The 21,664-nt window shown below is 36.5% G+C and overlaps 1 protein-coding gene across 7 annotated transcripts in view; it reads left to right on the forward strand.

Annotated features, from left to right (window-relative positions):
- The window catches only part of LOC110036148 (protein ALWAYS EARLY 2-like), a 119,404-nt gene that overhangs the window by 35,120 nt on the left and 62,620 nt on the right, over nt 1-21,664 (forward strand). For 6 of the 7 annotated variants that reach the window (XM_020740522.1, XM_020740521.1, XM_020740520.1 and 3 more), the window contains 4 exons: nt 5,292-5,478; nt 19,436-19,707; nt 19,806-20,130; nt 20,861-20,944. In XM_020740522.1, coding sequence (XP_020596181.1) covers nt 5,292-5,478; nt 19,436-19,707; nt 19,806-20,130; nt 20,861-20,944 — 868 coding nt within the window. The remainder of the gene's footprint in view (nt 1-5,291; nt 5,479-19,435; nt 19,708-19,805; nt 20,131-20,860; nt 20,945-21,664) is intronic. The other variant, XM_020740524.1, reaches the window with a different exon arrangement.

Consider the following 21,664-nt stretch of genomic DNA (forward strand, 5'->3'; position numbering starts at 1 on the left):
AAAAAATTTTATTCTAATTTTCCATCTTGTGTATGCCAGTTAGATATGCGGTTCTTTCGAGTATGGTACAAACCACAAATACTAATATGGAGAAGCCTTTTCTTTGTACAAGTATACAACAACAAGCCTTTATCCCACTAATTGGAGTCGGCTGCGTGAATTCTTTTCCTCCATTGTGTTCTATTGAGTGCCATGTTTTTATTGAATTCTAATAAATCAAGATTATGTTTTATACAATATGCTCAAGTTTTTTTAGCTCTACCCCTGCCTTTGTGAACATAAGTCAAATCTAAAAGATCTACTCTCTTAATCAAATCATCAGATGGCCATCATTTAATGTGCACAAACCATCTAAGATGACTCTCTCTAATATTGTCTGCCATGGAGCTACACCAACCCTTTTCACGAATACATTCCTTTTGCATTTTTTCTCTTAAGTGTCAAACCACTCATCCATCTAAGCATTCTCATCTCACCTTGAATATAAGTCATATCCACACCTTTCTTTTCTAGAATTCTCTAAAGAACTTCTCTAGGAACATTATTGAATTTTTTTTCTAAATCAATAAAATTTAAATGTAGATCCTCATCGCTCTCTCTGTGCTTCTCTATCAAACATTTCTTTTTATATGCATGAGACTTGAATTTACTTCTCTTTTATGAACTATTTTCTTTATTTTTTTTTTTTAAGGGTCTGTTTGGGGCAACTATTGATTGTATATAATCTGCTGATAAACAAATTATTTTGATAATCTGATAATCTGCAGATTACAGATTAAGATTATCAGAATAAGCTGACTTGTTGTTTTAGACAACTTATTTAGAACAACTTACTGGGAGCTGTTGTTGAATAAATGACCATTCTGCTCCTGTTTGGTTAAGTAGTTTGCAACAATCTGTTTATGGAAAATAATAGATAAAATAAATGACTCAAACTATTACAGTTCAGTTACAAAAATTAAAGGACATTGCTCACCATTTCGTGAGTATCAAAAGAAATACAATAAAAAGAAATACAATTACAATTACAAGTAAAAAAATTAAAACGTTCAAGTTAAAACTTTGACGTCGTCTGTCCTCAGCGGCAGTCCTCTTCGGAAACCATCGTAACACGATCACTGTCGGCATGAGAGTATGTTGGAATGTCAGCCCAACGGAAGAAACCACATCTCACTGAAACACCTCTCTGACAACCGTAGTATTGTCTCCCACTGCTATGAGGCTGGCGTGACGTGAGTAAGGAAGCCGGTAGTCTGCAGTAACACAACACAACTCGGGAGGTTCCTGAAATCCTATAGCTCATGCTGTTACTGAGATAAAACAACAAAAAAATATAATTTGTCAGATCATAAAATTAAATTAAGATTTATATATGAGAACCAAAATAAAGGAAAATCGGTTCGACCAAAATACGCAATTATTTTCCATCATTCATCACTGACATCGCACATCCACAAAAAAAGGAAAAAAATAAAACATAAACTAAAAAAAACATAAACAAAACAAAACAAATAATTTAAAACAAAATGCAAATTCATATTACAGAGGAATTACATCAAAGCTTCCTTTTTTTTTCTCTTGGTTTTATAGAACATATATGTAGCCCCATTAGAAGCACAAATTTGATTCTCAACATGTGAACCAATGTAAAACCAAAATTCGCAAACATTCCAACATTTCGAAGCATACATTTCAACAGGAAAGCTTATGCTTTTTCAAATAACCGCATCATAATTGAAAATCCAACATTCCGAAGCATAAATTTGCAATATTTATACGATCATAGGAATAGGAAATACCACAAATTTCCTTAAACCGAGAGAATAGTCGAGAGAGTGAACGGAGATGAAGGAAGAAGCGGAAGGAACTCTCATGTGTCTAGGGCAAGAAGGCAATGATTCATACTGGAAAGATTGAAAGCCACGGTCTGCACTGACCCCTAAGGCCCAAGCAGAAAGAGGAGAAGAAAGAGAAAGGAGGAGGCGAGTGCGAGAGAGGTTTCCTTCACTTGGGAATGCACACTCGGTGAAGATAATTCCTTATGTGCGCCGAGCAGAGGGCGAGGGCGAGGGCGAGGGAGATATCAGAAGGGGCAACAGATGAATTCTTGCCCGAAACGCGAAACTCATATGTGGGACGCGGGGTTCCTCCGGCTTGCGAAGCTAATAGGAATATCACGATATCCGAATGCTGCGACACCGAATCATTCGACCGAACGCAGGTTTCAAACGGGACAACGACGTTTTAAAAACGCCACCGTACCCTATAAGCTGCCCCAAACTGGCACTAAATAATTTGTAACTAATTGATACGACTGGTTTTTGGGCCAAGGAGGAAAATTTCCAATTGCTTGCGAAATTTGCGCTCTTGTACTTTTTTAATTTCCTTATATATATATATATATGTTTCTATTATTGCATTATTATTGAGTGTTAATTCTCACAGTCTTTGATTTTCAAAGCTGAAGTTTGCTTGTGTGATTTACATTCTTTGCATTAGCTTAATTGCATTAGAAATCCACACATATAAAATAGATGAAGGGAGTGAAATAGCTAAATGGGGCCTTAGAATCTAGTAAATTTTGCAGGGAAAATAAACATCACCTTTCTTAACGAAAATGATGCAAAAATGTTAAAGAACACCATAAAAATGGCAGAGCTAGGAGACATTGTCGTTGCTAATGAAGTTAAAGTAGGATGATGTTCCATGTAGAATGAAAGATGCCTGAGAAGGTCTTATATTTTACTGATTGTACAAATGGAAGGCTGTAAGCCAAATGAAGATTAGACAGGATCTTCTAATTGATTCAAATTTTGCCTTTTTTTTTTTTTTTTGAGTTAAAATGCTAGCGAGTTTTAGTTTAACCCAAATATTGTCACTCCTTTATGTCTATGAGGCTAGCATCAAGAAGAAGCATGCAGCCAAAGTGCAATGTGCCTTCTCTTCATCAGTAATATTGAAGAAAAGCAAAGTTTGCTTGCACTACAATCCTTTCAAAGTCCTAAGTAGATGATCCAGCCTGGTTGGCTACTGTTCACTCTCCTGTATTTCTACAACAAAACATTTGGAAACATTATTTATTATTTGATTCCAGATTCTGTTCTTGTTGATGATTTGTATGGAGATTCTGTTCTTGTTGATGATTTGTATGGAGATTCTGTACTTCCCATTTCTTTATACATATGGAATGATTTTTGTAACTAATGGTTACTTCCCATTTGTTTATACATATGGAATGATTTTTGTAACTAATGGTTTTCTCAGATAAAGCACAACATTTGTATTTTGGTTTTTTGATCAACCGTTTGAAGTTTTTTTATATTTGTGTGCTCAACTCGTCTTTTAAATTTTTTAAAAGTATCTTACTGAGTTGTTCTTAGTAACTATAAATGGAAGCATGCATTGCATTATGCCATTGTTCTATGTGAATTTCAGGAATAGTTGCTATACGAGATATAAGTTGCTCTGAAATGTCAAGATATGAACTGTTTGAATATTGTAGAATTTTTCTTCATGTTCTTGATGAACTGATAGACAATCACCCAATATTTAGAATCTAGTTTAAATATTGGGAGTTTTTATTGGAGTTTAGATCACCTTGCATCTAAGAATACTTTTTAACCGCCTAATATTTTGGTGTGTTGAATTTGAAACCTTAAATTTGAGTATCAGTATTGTTAATGTTCTGTATGGGAACGAGGAAGCAGGAAATCATTTTTATTTACCATTAAGACAGTGTTTGGCTGCAGCTGCAGATTTATGTTAAGTAGGATTTATTAAATCTATGAAATCCACCAAAGCTTGCGACAGATGTGGCAGAGATGGAGCACGCCAGATTGGTGGAGTAAATCTGTGAAATTCGCCTCACAGTCAAATTTGATAAATCCGTATTTACGTTGCAGAACGAGCGAGAAAGAGACAAAATGGGACAAAGCTGGATTTAGGTGAAATCCATGACTTAATCTTGTTAAAAATGTGCTACCAAACGCCTCCTCAATCTCGTGATTTGATGGTTCATGAAATTGCCAATTTGCCATATTGTTGTTATGATGGTTCGTGAAATTTCCAATTTGCCATATTGTTGTTATGATGGTTTTTTTTTTAGGCAGCCTTCTTTTAGGCATTTGCTTATAGGTCAAGCTCCGCTAGGAATCACTTCTTTGTTGTACAGTATTCAAGTTCATGACCATAGGAAGGAGGCAGGGACAACTAACTATATGGTTTTAAATGATGGTATACCTGGTTTAAGGTTGTCAACATTATTTTTATTATCATCGTGGTAAGAAGCAGTGAAACTTTGACACTTTGTTGGCATACAAGAGTTTTTGTTATCAGCCATAACCTTTTGAAATTATTTAAAATTTCTGTTCATTTTTGTTCTAGGTTGCACTCTTATACTCGCACTAATCTTTTTATATGTTGATTTAATCAATTTTCATAGGTATGCCAATGAATTAGTGGCAATCTTTTTTATTGTGTGTTAGTATATTGATATTCATTATTCTATTTTCAAAGTTGTAGAAATTAGGTATGGTAAACCATATTTCAAATATTGTGAAATTAAGCTACATTTGATGGTGTTGACAATTGAATTTTGTAATTTGGTAACTTATATTAGACCTTAATGTAGCATTTTGAGCTAGTGCTTTACTGTCATCAAGATTGTGAAAATTAATTTAGACATTGAACGAAAAGAATGTGAGATTTAAGATTCAATTGTTTAATCGAGGGTGAAATAAATATTATATTATTTTAATATAACTTAAATAAGTAATCATCATGTAAATAATATTTTCGCTAATTCATTATACATTTTTTTATTAGGTCACTTCCCTCGGAATATTTTATATATAATTCTAAATTGAAAATTTGAGACTTGATTTTTTAACTGTTTTCTTTATTTTTAATCTAACCTTTTTATTTATAGTCATTTGATAAAAAAATGCCAAAACTTGATCAATATTAGAATTTCTTGGTACATAAAAAAGGAACCAGTGCATCAGTTCAACCATCTGTTTTGACCGGTTCTGCATAGAAATGATTTTGGACCTGGATGGAATCAGTTGGACCAGTCGATCCGGTTTAGTCTTATTCAGAAGACCATGATTGTTGCAATGATATCAATAATTTGTTTGAAACTGGTGCTTGATCATATGGTTTTAATTTAAGTCTCAATTGTTAATAATCTTTTACTCACACCATGTTGAGTGGAAAACAATGAAATAACATTGGTTTTTAATGGTAGTTTGGAAAACTGTTTGTTATGATTGACATTGCTAACAAAACTGCAGGATGGTAGTGATAGCGAGGCAGAAAGCAATGATGCATCAAGAACTTCTCGAAAAACGCCAAAGCGTGGGCGAGCGAAATTTAGAGTTGCATCCAAAGGTTCTGAGGGGCCTTATCCTGATTTACTGCATTATGAGTCAGCGTCGAGTTATGGATGTCTTTCCTTGTTGAAATGGAGGCGTTCTGGAGGTAGAACTCTCAAGTCATTGCATTTTCGTACATTTATAATTGAAATTTTAATTTCTTAGCACTCAGCAACCTACCTGCCTTTATGCCTCCCTTTTTTTTTCTCTTAAATATACATTTGTTATCTGCTTATGCTTTTGCCATGTTCGAAGTCTTAACTTTCAGTTAAGTCCCATGTAGAGTTATGTATACTGCAAGTTAAGATTTTTTTTGTCTTCCTCCTTAGCTTGCACAGGATTCATCAAGACATGATCCACGCTGCCTAATTATCTTAATATGAAACTTTATCATATTTGTTACATTATTATCAGAACAACGTTAAAGTTTGAAAATATATACTACTTGGGCAGTTCCTTGTAGGTGGTTTTTTTATGTGAAGTTAGCTAATAATTTCACGTGCTCTTGATCATTCATACATTTAGCTCCCCTTAAAGGACAACAGGTTATAAGCTTTTGTTGTGCTGTTTGGCTTATTCTTTTGCTGTAGATTAATTCAGTGTTTCTTAAATAAATTGCATGCCATTTGATTTTGTGTGGTTTTAATTCGATGGATCTTGTTGTCCGCTGCATAATAGCATGGGTTTAAATGCTCAACATTTGAAGTTATACTTCATCAACGCATAGGTTTCAGATTTGTAATGCATTGCTTTTATGTACTGTCTATTTTCCAAGTGGGAATATTAGAGCTTGGTAGAAGAAGTAAAATGTAAACAGACACTAGAAGAAAATGATGTTAATTAACTCTCTACCCATCCATCAATTGCGTGGTAGTTGCAGCTGTGCTCTGCTGCATTTGCGTAGGTCTGGCAAGAGGTTTTGGAAGCATTTTATAAAAGCGGCTAATATATTAAAATTGTGGTGTGCTGCAGACTCTCGTTAAATATGCAGGGAAATATTTCTAGTGGAAGCTGTCGGATATACACAGTTGCAAGTAGATTGGCTTCATATTCTTTTTTTGGTTTTTGCAGTTTAGTAATTGTCACGAGGCTGAAGGTGGTTTTTAGGCCGCTCTGGCTCATGGGAGAAGGCTTCCCTCTTCCGTCTTTGCGGTTGACTATCCTTATCAGTGAGATTTTTGCCAACAATTGAATGGTGCAACAATCAATGAAAAATTTGGAAGATAAGAGCTTTAGGATTAATATATAACCGTTTGAGTGCATAATATGCAATTATAATTGAAGTGAATTTGATATTTTTTACTTAATTTTATTATAAGATTAAGTTATACCAAAGTTTGATAGGTTTATGCATATGTACTGTATTTTTAGGGTTTAGGGTTTAGGGTTTAGGGAAGGATTGAATATCACAATGCAAAACAAACTTGTGCATTCTTAGTATTGATAATGAAAGAAAATTTCATCATTTTGGATTGATGTATGGTGACTTTTGGGGACTGTCCATAATCACAAATGTTTGAAAAACACGAAGGCTTATCCCTTTTTTTATTATTTGACTATAATCATAAGGATTTTCGTGATCAAATAGAGAGAATTGTAGCAATATTGTCCTTAATTTTTATTTAATGATTCAAAACTAATGTAATATAAAAATTAAAAACTTTTGTTCTCGCAATACAAGAGATTAATTCAATTATAATTTGACTCCCTATTTAGTGAAGGAATTGTCTTTGAATCATTATTTGTAAATGAAGCACAACAAAAAGAGATCATCGAAAATAAATATGACCACTCAATACCAATTAGGCATTGTTATTTTAAGGGAATGCTTCTAAATCTTGTATGGGGGAAGTTTTCTTTATTGCCAAATGCATGAGAATAGAATCAAGGTGACTTGGAATATAAGACTCCCATGGAGCTAGTTAAATTTTATCCACAAGCCAAAGCATTTAGTGAATGTGTATATAGATTAATTTATTGCACCTCTTTGCCCATGCTATTTTCACGACCCGATCCCGGGTTTGGAATTAACCAAGACGGGAACAAAAGTTGGGAACTAAATTTTTCTATATTTATCTACAGTTTAACAAATGAAAGAGCCACTGATCAAATTAAATTGAAACATAATATTTAAAATTTACTTGTTGCTGGATTTCTGTGTCTTCTATTAACATTCTCTCTTATAACAGTTATCGTTAATAATTTAATTAACTTAAAAAGTTAGTTTAAAAGTAACAATGAGCTAAATAAGACAGTGAATAATCATACTCTTAAACTACAGAAATACAAGGAGAAAAAATGTAAAATGCATGTCCGTTAAAATTTTAATTAATCAATATAAATATTTAACATGCTATTCAATGGATTACTATATAAATATCATGTCAATATCATTCTATATCTGTACGCCTATCACAGGAGCACCATATAAAACTTTTCATTCAAGACACATCAATATCACTATTATTCTTCATATACGTGCACGAGTACCTTAGTGTTCCCTGATGCGTACTGATTGTTGCGGCAGCCACAACAATAACATAATTCAGGATTGTTAATATTTCTTTAAATCTTTATAGTCGCCACTCTTAGCAATTTATTGTATTTCGAATATTTGCAAGGATGCTAATGCAAGTGTACGTATCGCACAAGTAATATGACTCTAATGAAGTCTTAAGTATTGATCCTACATGGAAGTTTGGAATTCTTATAATATTAACTCAAAGAAACTCTAATTAAACTGCAGAAAAGTGTTATCTAGAAAAGTTATCTAGGAATGCAGGTCGAAATTTGTGTTTTTAAACTAAGTGAATTATATCTACTACTCTTCTCTCTGGACTCAAAATAAATTTTAAGTTCACTAAAACAAGTTTTATGAAGAAGAGTTTAAAATTTTAAAAAGTATCATTCCCCTTGTAATGAGATTATAATCAATGAATAATTCAAATTGTTATAAATTATATTGTGTCAAATAGGAGCATACATAGTCTTTACCCTCTTATAAGTGTATAAAGAACGTTGGCTAATCCAGAGACAGGTTCCTAAATCCTTGGTCATTCTAGAGTTTCCACTATCACTTCGCTTGGAGGCAAATCCTTGGTTAGGCTGAGAAGATACTAGCTCTCATTCTAGAGTTTCCACTATCACTTCGCTTGGAGGCTAACATGTAGCCTTAGGTTCTAAACTTTTGGATCAAATTGGAGGCTCTAACTTGTCACTCTGGAGTCACCAATTTACGCCCATCAAAACTTATTTTTGTATTTATTTGCAGTCGATTACATGAACTACATTCTCATCCATGAGATCAAATGTGATTATTACTTGGTTGAGGAAAACATAGCCCTTTCGAATCGTTATATTTCACAATAATTTTAAACTTAACAATTGACCAGATTGATTAAGTAATTGAAGTTTGAAGTTTGAATCATCACAATTATGAAATTAAAGCAATTTTAAACAATTTCAATTTTTTACATGATTATTTCTTATTGCAGGGAGAAAGACAAAACAAGCTATTCAGATCTCATAAGGAAGATATAACAAAACATGAATATATTTATATATATATAAATAAGTTTACACAACAAGAACAAGTAAAACAAGTAAAGTACAAACTTATCTCAATCTCCTTCTCAAGCAAATCTTTAAAGTTCTTTTGAATCACTTTTTCTCCTTACAATATCACTCAACAAAAATCTCTCGCCCTCTCATCTTACAATTCTAAGAGACGATCTTCTTTTTCACTCTTCTCTTCTCCTTTTTGCCTACCCTTTTCTGTAATAAAATCATTATTATATAGCATTGGGTCGAATTTTCAAGAGTCTCCTCTGATACCTTTTCAAAATTTGTCCAAATTCAATGAATTTGGGGGAGAGTCCAAATTCAATGAATTTGGGGGAGAAACCGTTGCTGGCGCTTAGGCGCCATTCTTTCTGTATACTGGTGCTTAGGCGCCAGATCCCGACGCTTAGGCGTTAGGTCAACTTTTACAATGGGTCTCTTTTTGACTCCAATATCCTTCCTTTTTTTGCCAATTGCCCCAACTTATTTTACTTGCAACAAAAATATAGAATAACTTCCATTAAAGTGCAATATCATTAAAAATAGACATTAAATATGTATATAAAAGTAGCATTTTTTTAAACATGTCATCCCCCTACTAGCACCATCGAATAGTGACTGCATCATAGCCAAACATATATATAAAAACATAATATAAAAATATTATTTTTTAATAATAAATATTTCTATTTATTTTCATAACAGTTAATATCCTTGTACATGATTCAATGATAAATTAAACAAAGCAGAGCGCACATGTCATTCGTATAATATAAACAAAATTAATTAGAATTCAAAATCATTATTTTGCAATAATTTCAATATAACTACTGATATTACCAATAAATGCATTTGGTCTAATAGAAGTAGAATATTACCATAGTATAAGAATATTAGTAATCATCTCAATGTCGATTAAATTATTATTTGACTTGTCTTGACGTCGACTGTTAAAACTGGAAGCCTAAAATAAATATCATAAAAAAAAATTAATTTCTCATTTTAATAAACTATTAAATTTCCCTTATTGTAGTATGAACTTTCTATTATTTTACTTCAAGTAATTTTAATTATATATATAGATATATATATAATGTATGATATATAATTTGTATTGTGTGAGTTGGACCTTCTTTTAGACCATCTCATACAACCTATCTGTACCTTTACTTTTTAATATATTAGCCCTTGGGTTTTTATTTAAAAAAATTATAATGTATAAATTTTTTTATTTAAATATTTTAATTAAAATTTGCTAAACTCACTTTTAGTACTTAACTGTTAGTCGTGCCTTAAACCACGCGAGATCTCCCTGCTTTTGCCCTCAGGATCCTCCTCTTACCAGCACATAAGAAACCCGCTCGACGCTTCCTCCAGCTTCAACTCCCTTCTTCATCTGCAATAGTTGTGACGCCTCTTTTGTTACTTCAAATGCAGCTCAACCCAGCACCACACGTACGTCCCATTCCTCATCTCGATTCACTTGGCCTCCGCACTAGCCCGTACTTGTCTCCTTCATCTTGTCTCCTCTGTTTACGCTGATGTCGTTAGCCGCTATCGCCAGCTCAGTGAAATTTTAGACGTCTCTACTTGACAAAGCCTCCTCTCAGGACGTCCCTTCTCTCGACTCTACAGGCAAGTTAACTCGCCTTTACCATTTTCTCTACTCATGAATTTATACACGAAAATATCTCATTGGCTTACTCCCTCTTGCTTCACCTCCCCCCTCTGGCATCCCGACTGTTCAAGTCCACTTTATTTTTTTCCTTTGGTTCCCTCGTCTCCTCGTTCCCTCTTTTTCGATTCTTCATTACTCCTCCCTTCCGGTAATGGAACCTTGACGTTACAGTTACTAGCAAAAATAAAGGAAAGTTAGATCCCATTGCTATTATTTTTGTTTTTACAACTGTTATCATTCTCCTAAAATAGTTTTACGTGTATGGTAATGTTTATCTCACCTTTTTTGATATCAAATCATATTTTTGACAATCTTATCTTCAGAGAGAAATTTCACTTATAGATTAAAATTTTGTGATCGCTCCTCAATTAGCTCTCTTGCACTATCTCTGGTTCCATTCCTATCTATGTAAGAATAGGATGTTTAACTTGAGGTAGAATCTATTCTAATAATTCTGCTCACGCACGTTACTCTATAGCTAATCTAGATTTTTGAATCGAGGATATTTTCTCAAGTTTATGCCAGAAAAAAATCTCTATTTCTTATGCCAAAAGTTCGAAAAAGCTATCTCGAGCCTTGTTAATGGGGACAATTTATTTTGATTTTCTTTTGCACGCATAACTTGCTAAATTACCACCCAAAGTGACTTTGATCTAACTATTATTGTTAGAAAATGTGCCAAAAATTACATAAAGAAATCTTTATGTAGATTGTCTTGCTATGTGTCATCTAAACGTAGAGTTTTCTACTCCATTCAAGTTTTATTATGAGTTTAAACACTATCTATATATCAAGAACTTTGTTTAAGGCTTTATAAAGACCCGACTGAAGAAATGCAGTGAAAGAGAAAATGAATGCATTAACAAAATAACTCATGTGAGATTATCGATAAGCTTATAGGAAAGAATGTAGTAGGTTTCAAATGTGTTTTCACTTTGAAGTGTAAGTTTGCTGACTTTATTGAAAGATATAAAGTAAACTGATTTTTAAGGGTATTGCTTTTGTATATGAAGTTGATTATGATGAAACATTTACCACTATCATGATGAAAATATTGATATATTTGAAAAGTCATTTTAAGTTGTAACAATATATGTAACTAATGTCTTATTGCATGAAGTCCGAAAAGGAAAAAAGTTGTATGATTGCTCCTCCAAGATTTTAAGGAAAGGGAATAATTAAATTAGGTGTGTAGACTAAAGAAGGCCTTATGTAGATCAAAACAATTACGTAGAGTTTGATTTGGGAGGTTTTCTAGAGTAATCAAAGGAACGTGTTACAAACATGATCAAGGAGATCCTGCTTTTTTCATCAACATTTAAGCAAAGGGTATTGACAATCTTGGTATATATAAATGAAATCATTGCTATGAAAATGATGAGGAAGAGATACAAAATTTGAAAGTAGTGCTTTGGAAGCCAATATATCTTTGAATTTTGAATTGAAATCTTATTCTTAAGACAAGGTTATCATTTTATCTCACTTCGAAGATATTTAATGAGCGTCTTGAAGGAAACTGAAAGACTAGGTTGCAAACCCATAGCTACAACTACTAAGCCAAAGTTGGAAACTGGGGCAAACAAAAGAACTAGTAGTTAATATGCACATATATCGGAGACCGGTTGGAAAACTCATCTATCTTGTTTAGATTTTGCCATATATATTGAATTCTCACCAAATATGATTTTGTCTATAAATACATGATCCAAAAGAAACATATCACAAACTATCTTCCGAGCTTTGTGTTAATCTGAGAAAAGAAGTTCTATGCAGAAGAATAAATAACTCATATTGGAAGTTAGCACATAATATGTAGGTTTAATAGTCAATAGGAGATCAATATCTGGATATTGCATGTTGGTTTATGGAAATTTGGTAACATCGATGAGTAAAAATTAAAATGGGATGGGCGGCCAAGTCCATAGAGTTTGTGAACTGTGATTGAAGATCATCCTGGATAAATTAAGAATCAAGTGAGAAGGTCCTATGATGCTGTATTGTGACAATAAATTACTAATAAACATTGCTTTTCATTTAGTTCAACGTAAGAGGACTATGCATACCGAGATTTTCAAACATTTCATTGACAAAAAGCATGAAGGCCTGATTTGCATGCCCTATGCGCCTTTTGAGAGTCAGAAAGCGGATGCTTTTATCACGGAACTGTCTTGCAACCTTGAAATTATTTTGAAGTTGGGAATAGAAAATTGGATTCACAGGTGCTATAAAAGGAGGCCCAAATCACCATGGCATGCATATGGATGCTGCAATAGGATGCTCCGGATTGAAATATAATGGTATATTCCATCAGGAAGGTAACTATTTTCCTTGGTTAAGAAAGATATGTTTTCCGTCCTTGATTAAGGGTTTTAGAGCTGTAGACCTTTTTTTTGGGCTTATACAGTTTCTTTTTTTCTCCATTGAATAATCCGTATGTTGTCAATTTCCAATTATCAATTACCTTGAATTAATGTGAAAGAATCAGTTCCTGTCTTTTGGCTGAATTACTCATTGGTTTGGCGGGCTAGAATTCTAAGATGTACTTAGAAATTATACCTTATTTTTTCATGTCGGATAGCCTGATCTAATTGGGCAGAATACAAGCTTGAGCAAGGAAATATGACCCGATCAATGAGGCTGGTGTTAGTTTTTGGTCAAATGCATAGAATAACTAGATCATCTTTAGCCGAATCCTAGGCCTAATACACATACATTTCATGCATATTTGACAGGTTATGCGCTTATTGACTTCCACATGGATTTTTTTCATATCATTGCATTTTATAAATTGTATTTGCCATCTTTGTTTAAACAGTGTAATACTTATTGATATTGGAGTTAACCCTAGAGCCCAATAGGAAAAAAAAATTTATTACGGAAAAGCAAATAGCGTTACAATCGACGACACCTGCACTAAGAAAACAATGACACAAACAAAAGACCCTGCTATGGCTAGGAGGGTAGGTGGCGGTATATGAAGGGTTTTGGATGGGCGACAACAAGCAAGTGAGGGGTAGGAAAAGGGTGGGCAACGAGTGGGCCAATTGTAGGAAGGTGGCAATAGGCAGATGAGAGTTCAGAAAAGACAGCAGAGCCTTGAAGGGGGCAGGAAAGGTGCGACCAACAAGCAGGTTGTTGCAGGAAGGTGGCAACAACAATAGGGGATGCATAGAGTGTGGTGGCAACCAACAGTCAAGGGGAAAAGGAGGAGATATGTGAAGGTTGCCACTATCTCGATGCAGGATACAGTCGGAGCACTACCTATCCTTGAATACAACCCTAGCAAGGGAAAGGACACCGATAACAGAAAATTTTGAGGCAAAAACTGAATGCAAATCAAAATAATTTAACATTTTTATAGTAGTAGGATAAATAGGAGTGGTAAGATCCTCGCCTTGGGCTGCAAACCTAACTTAGACAAAAGGGCCAACCGACCCCCTTGCAGCTGCCTTACTGAACCGATTCAGCTCCTAGGTGCTCTCTGCCCTATGTGTTTCCCGTATTAGTTTCTCGAGGTCAGGGAAGCTTTGTCCTCATTCGTTGAAGTTTTTGGCTCTTCATAGTGCGAACTCAAATCCACTATATTGAAGGTAGCCAAAAGATTGTAGTCCCTTGGTAAGTCGATTTTATAGCCGTTGTCGTTTAGTTTTTGAGGATCTTGAAAGGTTCGTCTATTCTAAGCTTGAGCTTCTTGAATGTTCCCACTGGAAAAATTTCTTTCTTCAGTCGAACCCACACTAGGTCTCCTTCTTGGAAAGTTATCTTTTTCCTCGTTTTGTTTGCCAATGCTTGGTACTTGCGGTTTTACTTGTTGATCTCCTTTTCTACTTTCTCTTGTAGCTTTTGAATCTCCTGCACCCTTTCCTCAATATCCTCACCAATCTATTATATCGGAAGCAGTGGTAAAGAAGGCATGTGGATTGAGAGGGTCGTACCTATACACAATCTCAAATGGGTGTCCCTTGGTTTGACACACAGATTTGTTGTTGGCAAATTTAGCTTGAGTTAGATTCTAATCTCATAGCTTAATATTCCTCCCCATAAAGAATCCCAGAAGGTTCCCCTAGACTCCTGGTCGCCACCTCCATTTGACCGTTCTTTTGTGGGTGAGCTACTGAACTAAAATGAAGCTTAGTGCTCTGCTTTTCCCATAGGGTCCTCAGAAGTGACTCAAAAACTTATCTTTGTTGGGAGTGATTGTCCTTGGTATCCTGTGTAGTCTCATCACGTCTTTGAAGTACAAATCTGTGACATGCAATGCATCCAACATCCAGTGACAGGGTATGAAATGAATCAACTTTGAGAATCTATCCACCACAACCATCACAGAATTCTTACTCCACTATGCTCTCGGGAGTTCCACCACAAAATCCATGCTATCATCCACCCACGAGGCCTCCGATATTGGCAATGGAGTGTGTAGTTTGTTTTTTAGTTTTGTCCGAATCACAAATCCCACATTTCCTGCTGTGCCGCTCCACATCTCTTGTCAGTCGAGAAATGTTCTCTTACAAATGCTAGAGTTTTTTCCCTGCCTAAATGCCCTCCAAAACCTCTGTTGTGGCTTTCCTGAATAAATGATTCTCTCAGTGAACGCTAGGAGTTTATGACTTATTCTAGTGGAACATGTAATCATCAACTCTGTGATACTGCTCTGTAGGCTTCTTTTGACACTGCTTCCAGATCTCTCTTAAATCTTCGTCTGTCCCATATAACTATTTCACTACATTGAAGCCTACGACTCAAGTCTGCATCAAAGTGATCAACAAATGATGGCGGCTCAGTGCATATGTTGCTCGATTCTGGCTTCTAGTCTTGTGCTTAAGCACAAACTAGAACAATGTCTAGAACTCCCCCCATGATGCATGTTGACCCATTGTTTGTTTTGATTGTTCAAGAACTCTAAAGTCTCATGATTTGTGAATAAGGTGAACTCACTTGTCAGTAGGTAGTGACTCAAGTGATTAAGTTCTCTTACGATTGCATAGAACTCTTTGTCGTATGTCAAATATTTCCTCCTGGCCTCAGTCAACTTTTACACTGAAGAATTCTATGGGGTGGTCTCTCAGCTTTAGTATTGCCTCGATCCTCACATTGGTGGCCTCACACTCCACCTTGGACAGCTAATTGAAATCTACCAATATTTGCGTCCTTCACCTCTTCCAGTGTATCAAAACCGACCTTAGCTACATCTGCCCACTGGAACTTCTCCTTTTTCAAAAACTCTGTCAGGGGAGCTGTGATGGTACTGAAGCTCCTAATAAATCGTTTATAGAATGATGACAGCCCCATAAATTGTCTCAACTCGGTAAAAGACCTATCCTACGACTCAGCTTACAATGACCTCGATCTTTGTGGGATACATTTGAATGCCTACACTAGACACAATATAACTCAAAAAGCATACATATGCCACCAAAAAGTGGCATTTCTTTGGGTGGGCGTATAGCTTTTTTGATTGCAAAATCTCGACTATAGTTTTCTGGTGCTGCTAGTGCTCCTTGGCTTTCTTGCATACTAGAATATCATCGACGTGCACTACAAACTTACCGATGTGAGCTCAGAATACCTGATTCATCGATCTCATGAATGTGCTAGGCGTATTAGACAATCAAAAAAGCATGACAGTCCACTCTTATAATCCATCTCGGGTCTTGAAAGTAGTCTTCCACACATCCATGGCTTCATCTAGATCTGGTGGTACCCGCTATATATGTTAATCTTGGAAAAAACAATGGATCCTTGCAACTTATCTAAGAGATTGTCCAGGCAAGGTATGAGGAATATGTATTTGATAGTAACTTGTTGATGGCCTGACTGTCAATATACATCCTCCAAGATTCGTCTTTCTTGGGTACCATCAAGGCGGGGTTAACACAGACTGATACTCTCTCTGAGCAAACCTCTCTCAATGAGAACCTGTACATGTTGCTTGAACTCCTAACCTGCAGGCCTCAATTTGTAGGCAGACCATTTTGACAACACAAATCCGAGCATGAGATCAATGACGTATTGAATGTCTCTCAGTGGTGGCAATCCATCGGGAAGTCTGTTGGTCACCACGTCTTGAAAATCACATAGTATTGACTGTATAGGCACTAGTATCTCAACCTCCTCAATTCCCTCTAATAGGACCAATGCCATCGCCACTGGAGTCTCTCGCATCGACTGCATGAAGGCGGCTCTTGAGACTACCGTCTTCTCTGTAAGGGGCTTGAACCTGTCATTTTGGGTCTTGCAATCGAACTGCCATGGCCTCCCTAACAAAATTGTAACAAGCGTCCATAGGTACAATGTTGTACCACGCTTGCTTTGAAGTTGGTCTTCAATAGAATATTCAACCAAGCATTGTTGATCTACGTTTATGCCATTTCCCCTTTTCAGCAAGGTGGATGGTTCTGTGTGGCTAACCCCAATTTCTTCACGATGAGAGTGTATACTACATTCTCATTGCTTCAGCAGTTGTTAATAAGAGAACAACCTTTTCCTTTCATCGTACACTTGGTGCGAAAAATACTATACCTCAACCTTGAATGATCCTTCTCTGACTCAATCTGTAGGACTCTCCTAATGACTAGCATCTTCCCTCATCTCCTCAGAGCTGAAATTTCTCCTCTGAATCCTTCTGTGCTTCCTTTTCCCTCACTTCCTCGATGACGCCCGGCTCTGTAAATGAAACAACTTTGCTTGTGGGACAGCCGGAGGCTTTCTGTCCATAGCTGTGGCACTTAAAACATCTCATTACAGGCACCGTGCTGGGCGACTTACCCTTTTTGGGTTTCTTTTCACTCAGATCTGTCTTGTCACTTCTTTGTCCGGTCTTTCCACTCCTCGATGTGTGGCCTTATTGATAGCTGCAACTGTAGGTGATCGACTGAATAATGCCTGTTGTCTGTTTTATCTCTGCTTTCTTTCCATTTTCAAAGCTAAGATCTGAACATTTTCTATTGTGACCAATATGGATGCTATTGCACAATGTTGTTGGAAGCTGACTTCCCCACCCCACCCCCTGATATTGGGCACGATATGTTCTTCTGGCTTGACCAACTCACACTTTATCTACAACTGGTCAAATTGTGTTGTGAGCTCCTCCACTGATATATCTCTTAGTTGTAGATGATGGAGCCTTAGAAACATATCTTGCCGATAATGAGGTGGTAAATATTTTCTCTGCATCATCTTCCTCCACCCCACCCCCTGATATTGGGCACGATATGTTCTTCTGGCTTGACCAACTCACACTTTATCTACAACTGGTCAAATTGTGTTGTGAGCTCCTCCACTGATATATCTCTTAGTTGTAGATGATGGAGCCTTAGAAACATATCTTGCCGATAATGAGGTGGTAAATATTTTCTCTGCATCATCTTCCTCATCTTTTCTCACCTGATGATCTTGTCATTGCCTTATCTTTTTGTTTGCTATACAAGTTTTCACACCATGTGCTCTTTCAATTTGGTGGTCGCAAGCTTCACCCTCTTATCTTCTGGATTCTCTTTGTACCGACTACAACCATTCGATGAAATTATTTGGATTCATTCTTCCATCAAACTACTGTATATCCACTTTTATTTTGAAATTTTCGTGTGATATGTCACCTCTCTGTGGGCCTCCTTTGATAATGAATTCTAAAACGTCGTGGTTTTTCATTCTCATCACTGAAGTCCTCCCTATGAAAGAGATTTAACTTCTCATCCCTCTCTCCTCTTCAACTCTCCATATCACGATCAAGGGTAATATTTCTCTGGATTCGGTCATCGACCTATGCTAAATTGACGAATCTCTCGTTGTATATCTCTTCGAGTAGGTTCCGACACGTGTGTCTTGGGTGGTATAATGAGGGTTTGAAAATTTGAAGATAGTGTTTGAGGGCAATTTTTTTTTTTTTTTTTTGGGGGGGGGATGGTTTTTTTAGGGATGCCCTCGAGAGGATGCCCTAGGATATGATTAGGGTTAGGTTAGCTTTGATACCAGTTGATATCAGAATTAACCCTAAAACCCAATAGGAAAAACATAATTTGTTATGCAGAAGAAAATAGATTTACAATTGACGACACTTGTACTAGGAAAATAATGACATACAAACAAAAAACCCCGCTTGGACGAGGAGGGAAGGTGGCAATAGGTATGAAAGGTGTAGGATGGGCGCCAACAAGCAGGCGAGGGGTAGGAAGGGTGCGGCCAGCAAAGAGGCTGAGTGTAGGAAGATGGCAGCAAGCAGGCAGAGGTTTAGGAGAGTTGGCAGCTAGCCGGGGAGGGGTTAGGAATAGGGCGGCCAGCAAGCAGGCCGGTTGCAGGAAGGTGGCTGCATCAAGGGGGGTGCGCAGGGTGTTGCGGTAGTCAGAAGGCAAGGGGAAATGGGAGGAGATATGTGAAGGTAGTCACCACCTCGGAGCAGGATCAACCGGGGCATCATTTGTCCTTGGATACAATCCTAGCAATGGAAAAGACGCCAACGGCAGAAAAGTCAGAAGCAAAAACTGAACCATAATCAAAATATAATAACATATACAAAGTAGTAGATAAATAGGAGGAAAAACTCCTTACCTGGGTGGCAACCCTAGCTCACACCAAAGGGCTGGCTGACCCCCTTTCGGTTCTCTTGCTGTACTAGTTTAGTGGTCGGTTGAGCTCCCAGATGAGCCCCGCATCTATAACAATACATTTTTCCTTTTTATCTTTTTATTAAATATTTGGCTTTAATGGCTCATTATACATTTTTGCTATCCTTAGTTTTGATGTTAGTTTTGAGATTTTGCATCTTGTTGCTATCCATTCTGTAGCATTGATATAAAATGGAGTTTAAATCATGAATCGATGCCAGATTTATTTGCAGGTAGCAGGCCTCGAGCTGTTGGAAAGAGAACCCCCCGCATCCCTGTTCCTTTTTTTCTTAAGGAAGATAGGAATAGGGTAGTTTCACCTCATAAGCAAGGATTAAAGTCTGAGTGCCATGCTGTGGATGATGAGGGTGTCCATGTGGCTGCACTTGCGCTGGCTGAGGCTTCAAAGCGAGGTGAATCACCACAGATTTCACAAACTCCAAGCAGAAGACGTCACCTAATGTATTCCCCCGCACCAAGTGGTGAAAGAAAGGTAATTATTGATGGTTTTGTGCTTGCAGCACTTTTCCTGTGAATTATATGTTTAAGCCGATTCTTGTTTCCTGATAAGAATAAGTTGCTGGATGACAGATTGGGGATTCCAAATCCTTTAATGGTCAAGTGGACGATGACCATCTTGAAGGCAGCTTAGGAAGCAGGGAGGCTGAGAATGGGGAGTTCTTTAAAGAAGCTAGTATATCTGAAACCCGCCAAAAATCAAAGAAAGTACAAGGAAAGAGATCAAACGCATTTGTAGACGAACAATTTGATGATGACAGGGAAGCTTGTAGTGGTACTGAGGAAGGTGTTAATGTAAGAAAAACTAGGGATGACACTGAAATAGATAATACTGCAGCTAGAGTTTTGCGGCCATCTAAAGGATCTAAGAAGCGAAGCCGCCAACTATTTTGTGGTGGTATACTTCAGCAATTTCATCCAGTTCTTAATTGATTTCATAGCTTGTATGTATGAAAAATTATTTTGACCACTGGTCATTGGTTGTTTCACTGTGTTTTCATTATGAATCTAAGATTATTGTTGTTCATTAAACGCATTCATGTATGCACTATACTGCAATATGATCCTTGAATGATATAAGAACATCTGTTAAGAAATTTACTTCATTTTCATTCATTTATCATCATACTTGTTTCTTTTAATTTGCTTAAGATTGGTCTCATGGCTTCATTTTTTTGGTTTGTTTTTAATAACCAATGGTGCGACAATCATTATTATGACTATTTGATGTCAGCACCCTCCCACTTTTCCATTCATCCCTTTAGTGATATCCAACTTGTTTACTTCTTTTTTCATTAGTCTTATCTTTTTATGTCAAATCTCTGAATCTTCCGTCTCCCTTCATCCGTTAAAGTGATACCCATGGTGCCATATTTCTGAATCCTCCATATCCATTCATCTCTTGAGTAATACCCATGGTGCTGCACTATTTCCTTGCATTCACTCCTAGCAAAGTTTTCTTTCATTTACCTATTTTTTTCCATTCATCACACTATTTCTTTGCATGCTCTAAACTGGTCCTGTTCATTTAAATTTTTTAGTATATCTTATAAATTGTCAAGGATTTGTAGGATTTGATGCTCTTTGGTGGTTTATGCTCTTACATCCTTTTTCTTTTCCTTCCGCAGATGAAAGCTCTGGACTGGATGCTCTGCAGACGCTGGCGGATTTGTCTCTGAACATCTTATTTCCAACTTCTACAGTTGAATCTGGTTTGTATATTTTGCTTCTATTCAATTATCACTCAGCTTGTTTGCTGCACACATTGACAGCTATTGAACTATTGGTGATATATTTTTGTTCCCTGATATCATACAATCTCCTGCTATTCTCAAGAATATTCGGTTCTCTTGGTGATACCGGAGCTACCTCAAAAAACAACGGAAAAATAAATATTATTTTTCGAAGCAATTAAGCGGTTAAAATATCACAACGAAAAGGAAATACAACAACAAACACACAACACTAAAAATCTCAAAGCAGATCCCAACAGTGATGATGGTGGTCGTCAGGGTTTTGAAGTGTTGGGATAGTTGGGTGGTGGTTGGAAGGTGACAGTTGTAACAGGGAAGGGATTTTGAGTGGCTGTTTTGGGGGTGGTTGGACAACGATATGACAAAAAGTGGAAGGGCTTGTGAGGCTACGACGGAGATGGCCGATGGCGGGGTAGTGGTGGAACAACAAAAGGGAGGATCGGCGGGCTGCGTCAGCAAAGGTGGGAGGTCTTCGACAACGAAGACAGTGAAGCAGGTGATTGGGACAGTGAGAGACAGTGAAGTAGGTGATTGGGACAGTGGACCGTGGGACAACAAAGGTGAGGGCTGTCCAACCATTCAAGGCAAGCTAGATAGAAATATGAAATCATGAAGATCAAAAACTGAACCATAAGACATCAAACAACACACACACACACACACATATATATATATATA

Source organism: Phalaenopsis equestris, unplaced genomic scaffold (genome assembly GCF_001263595.1).
Source record: "Phalaenopsis equestris unplaced genomic scaffold, ASM126359v1 Scaffold203097, whole genome shotgun sequence".
Lineage (NCBI taxonomy): Eukaryota > Viridiplantae > Streptophyta > Magnoliopsida > Asparagales > Orchidaceae > Phalaenopsis > Phalaenopsis equestris.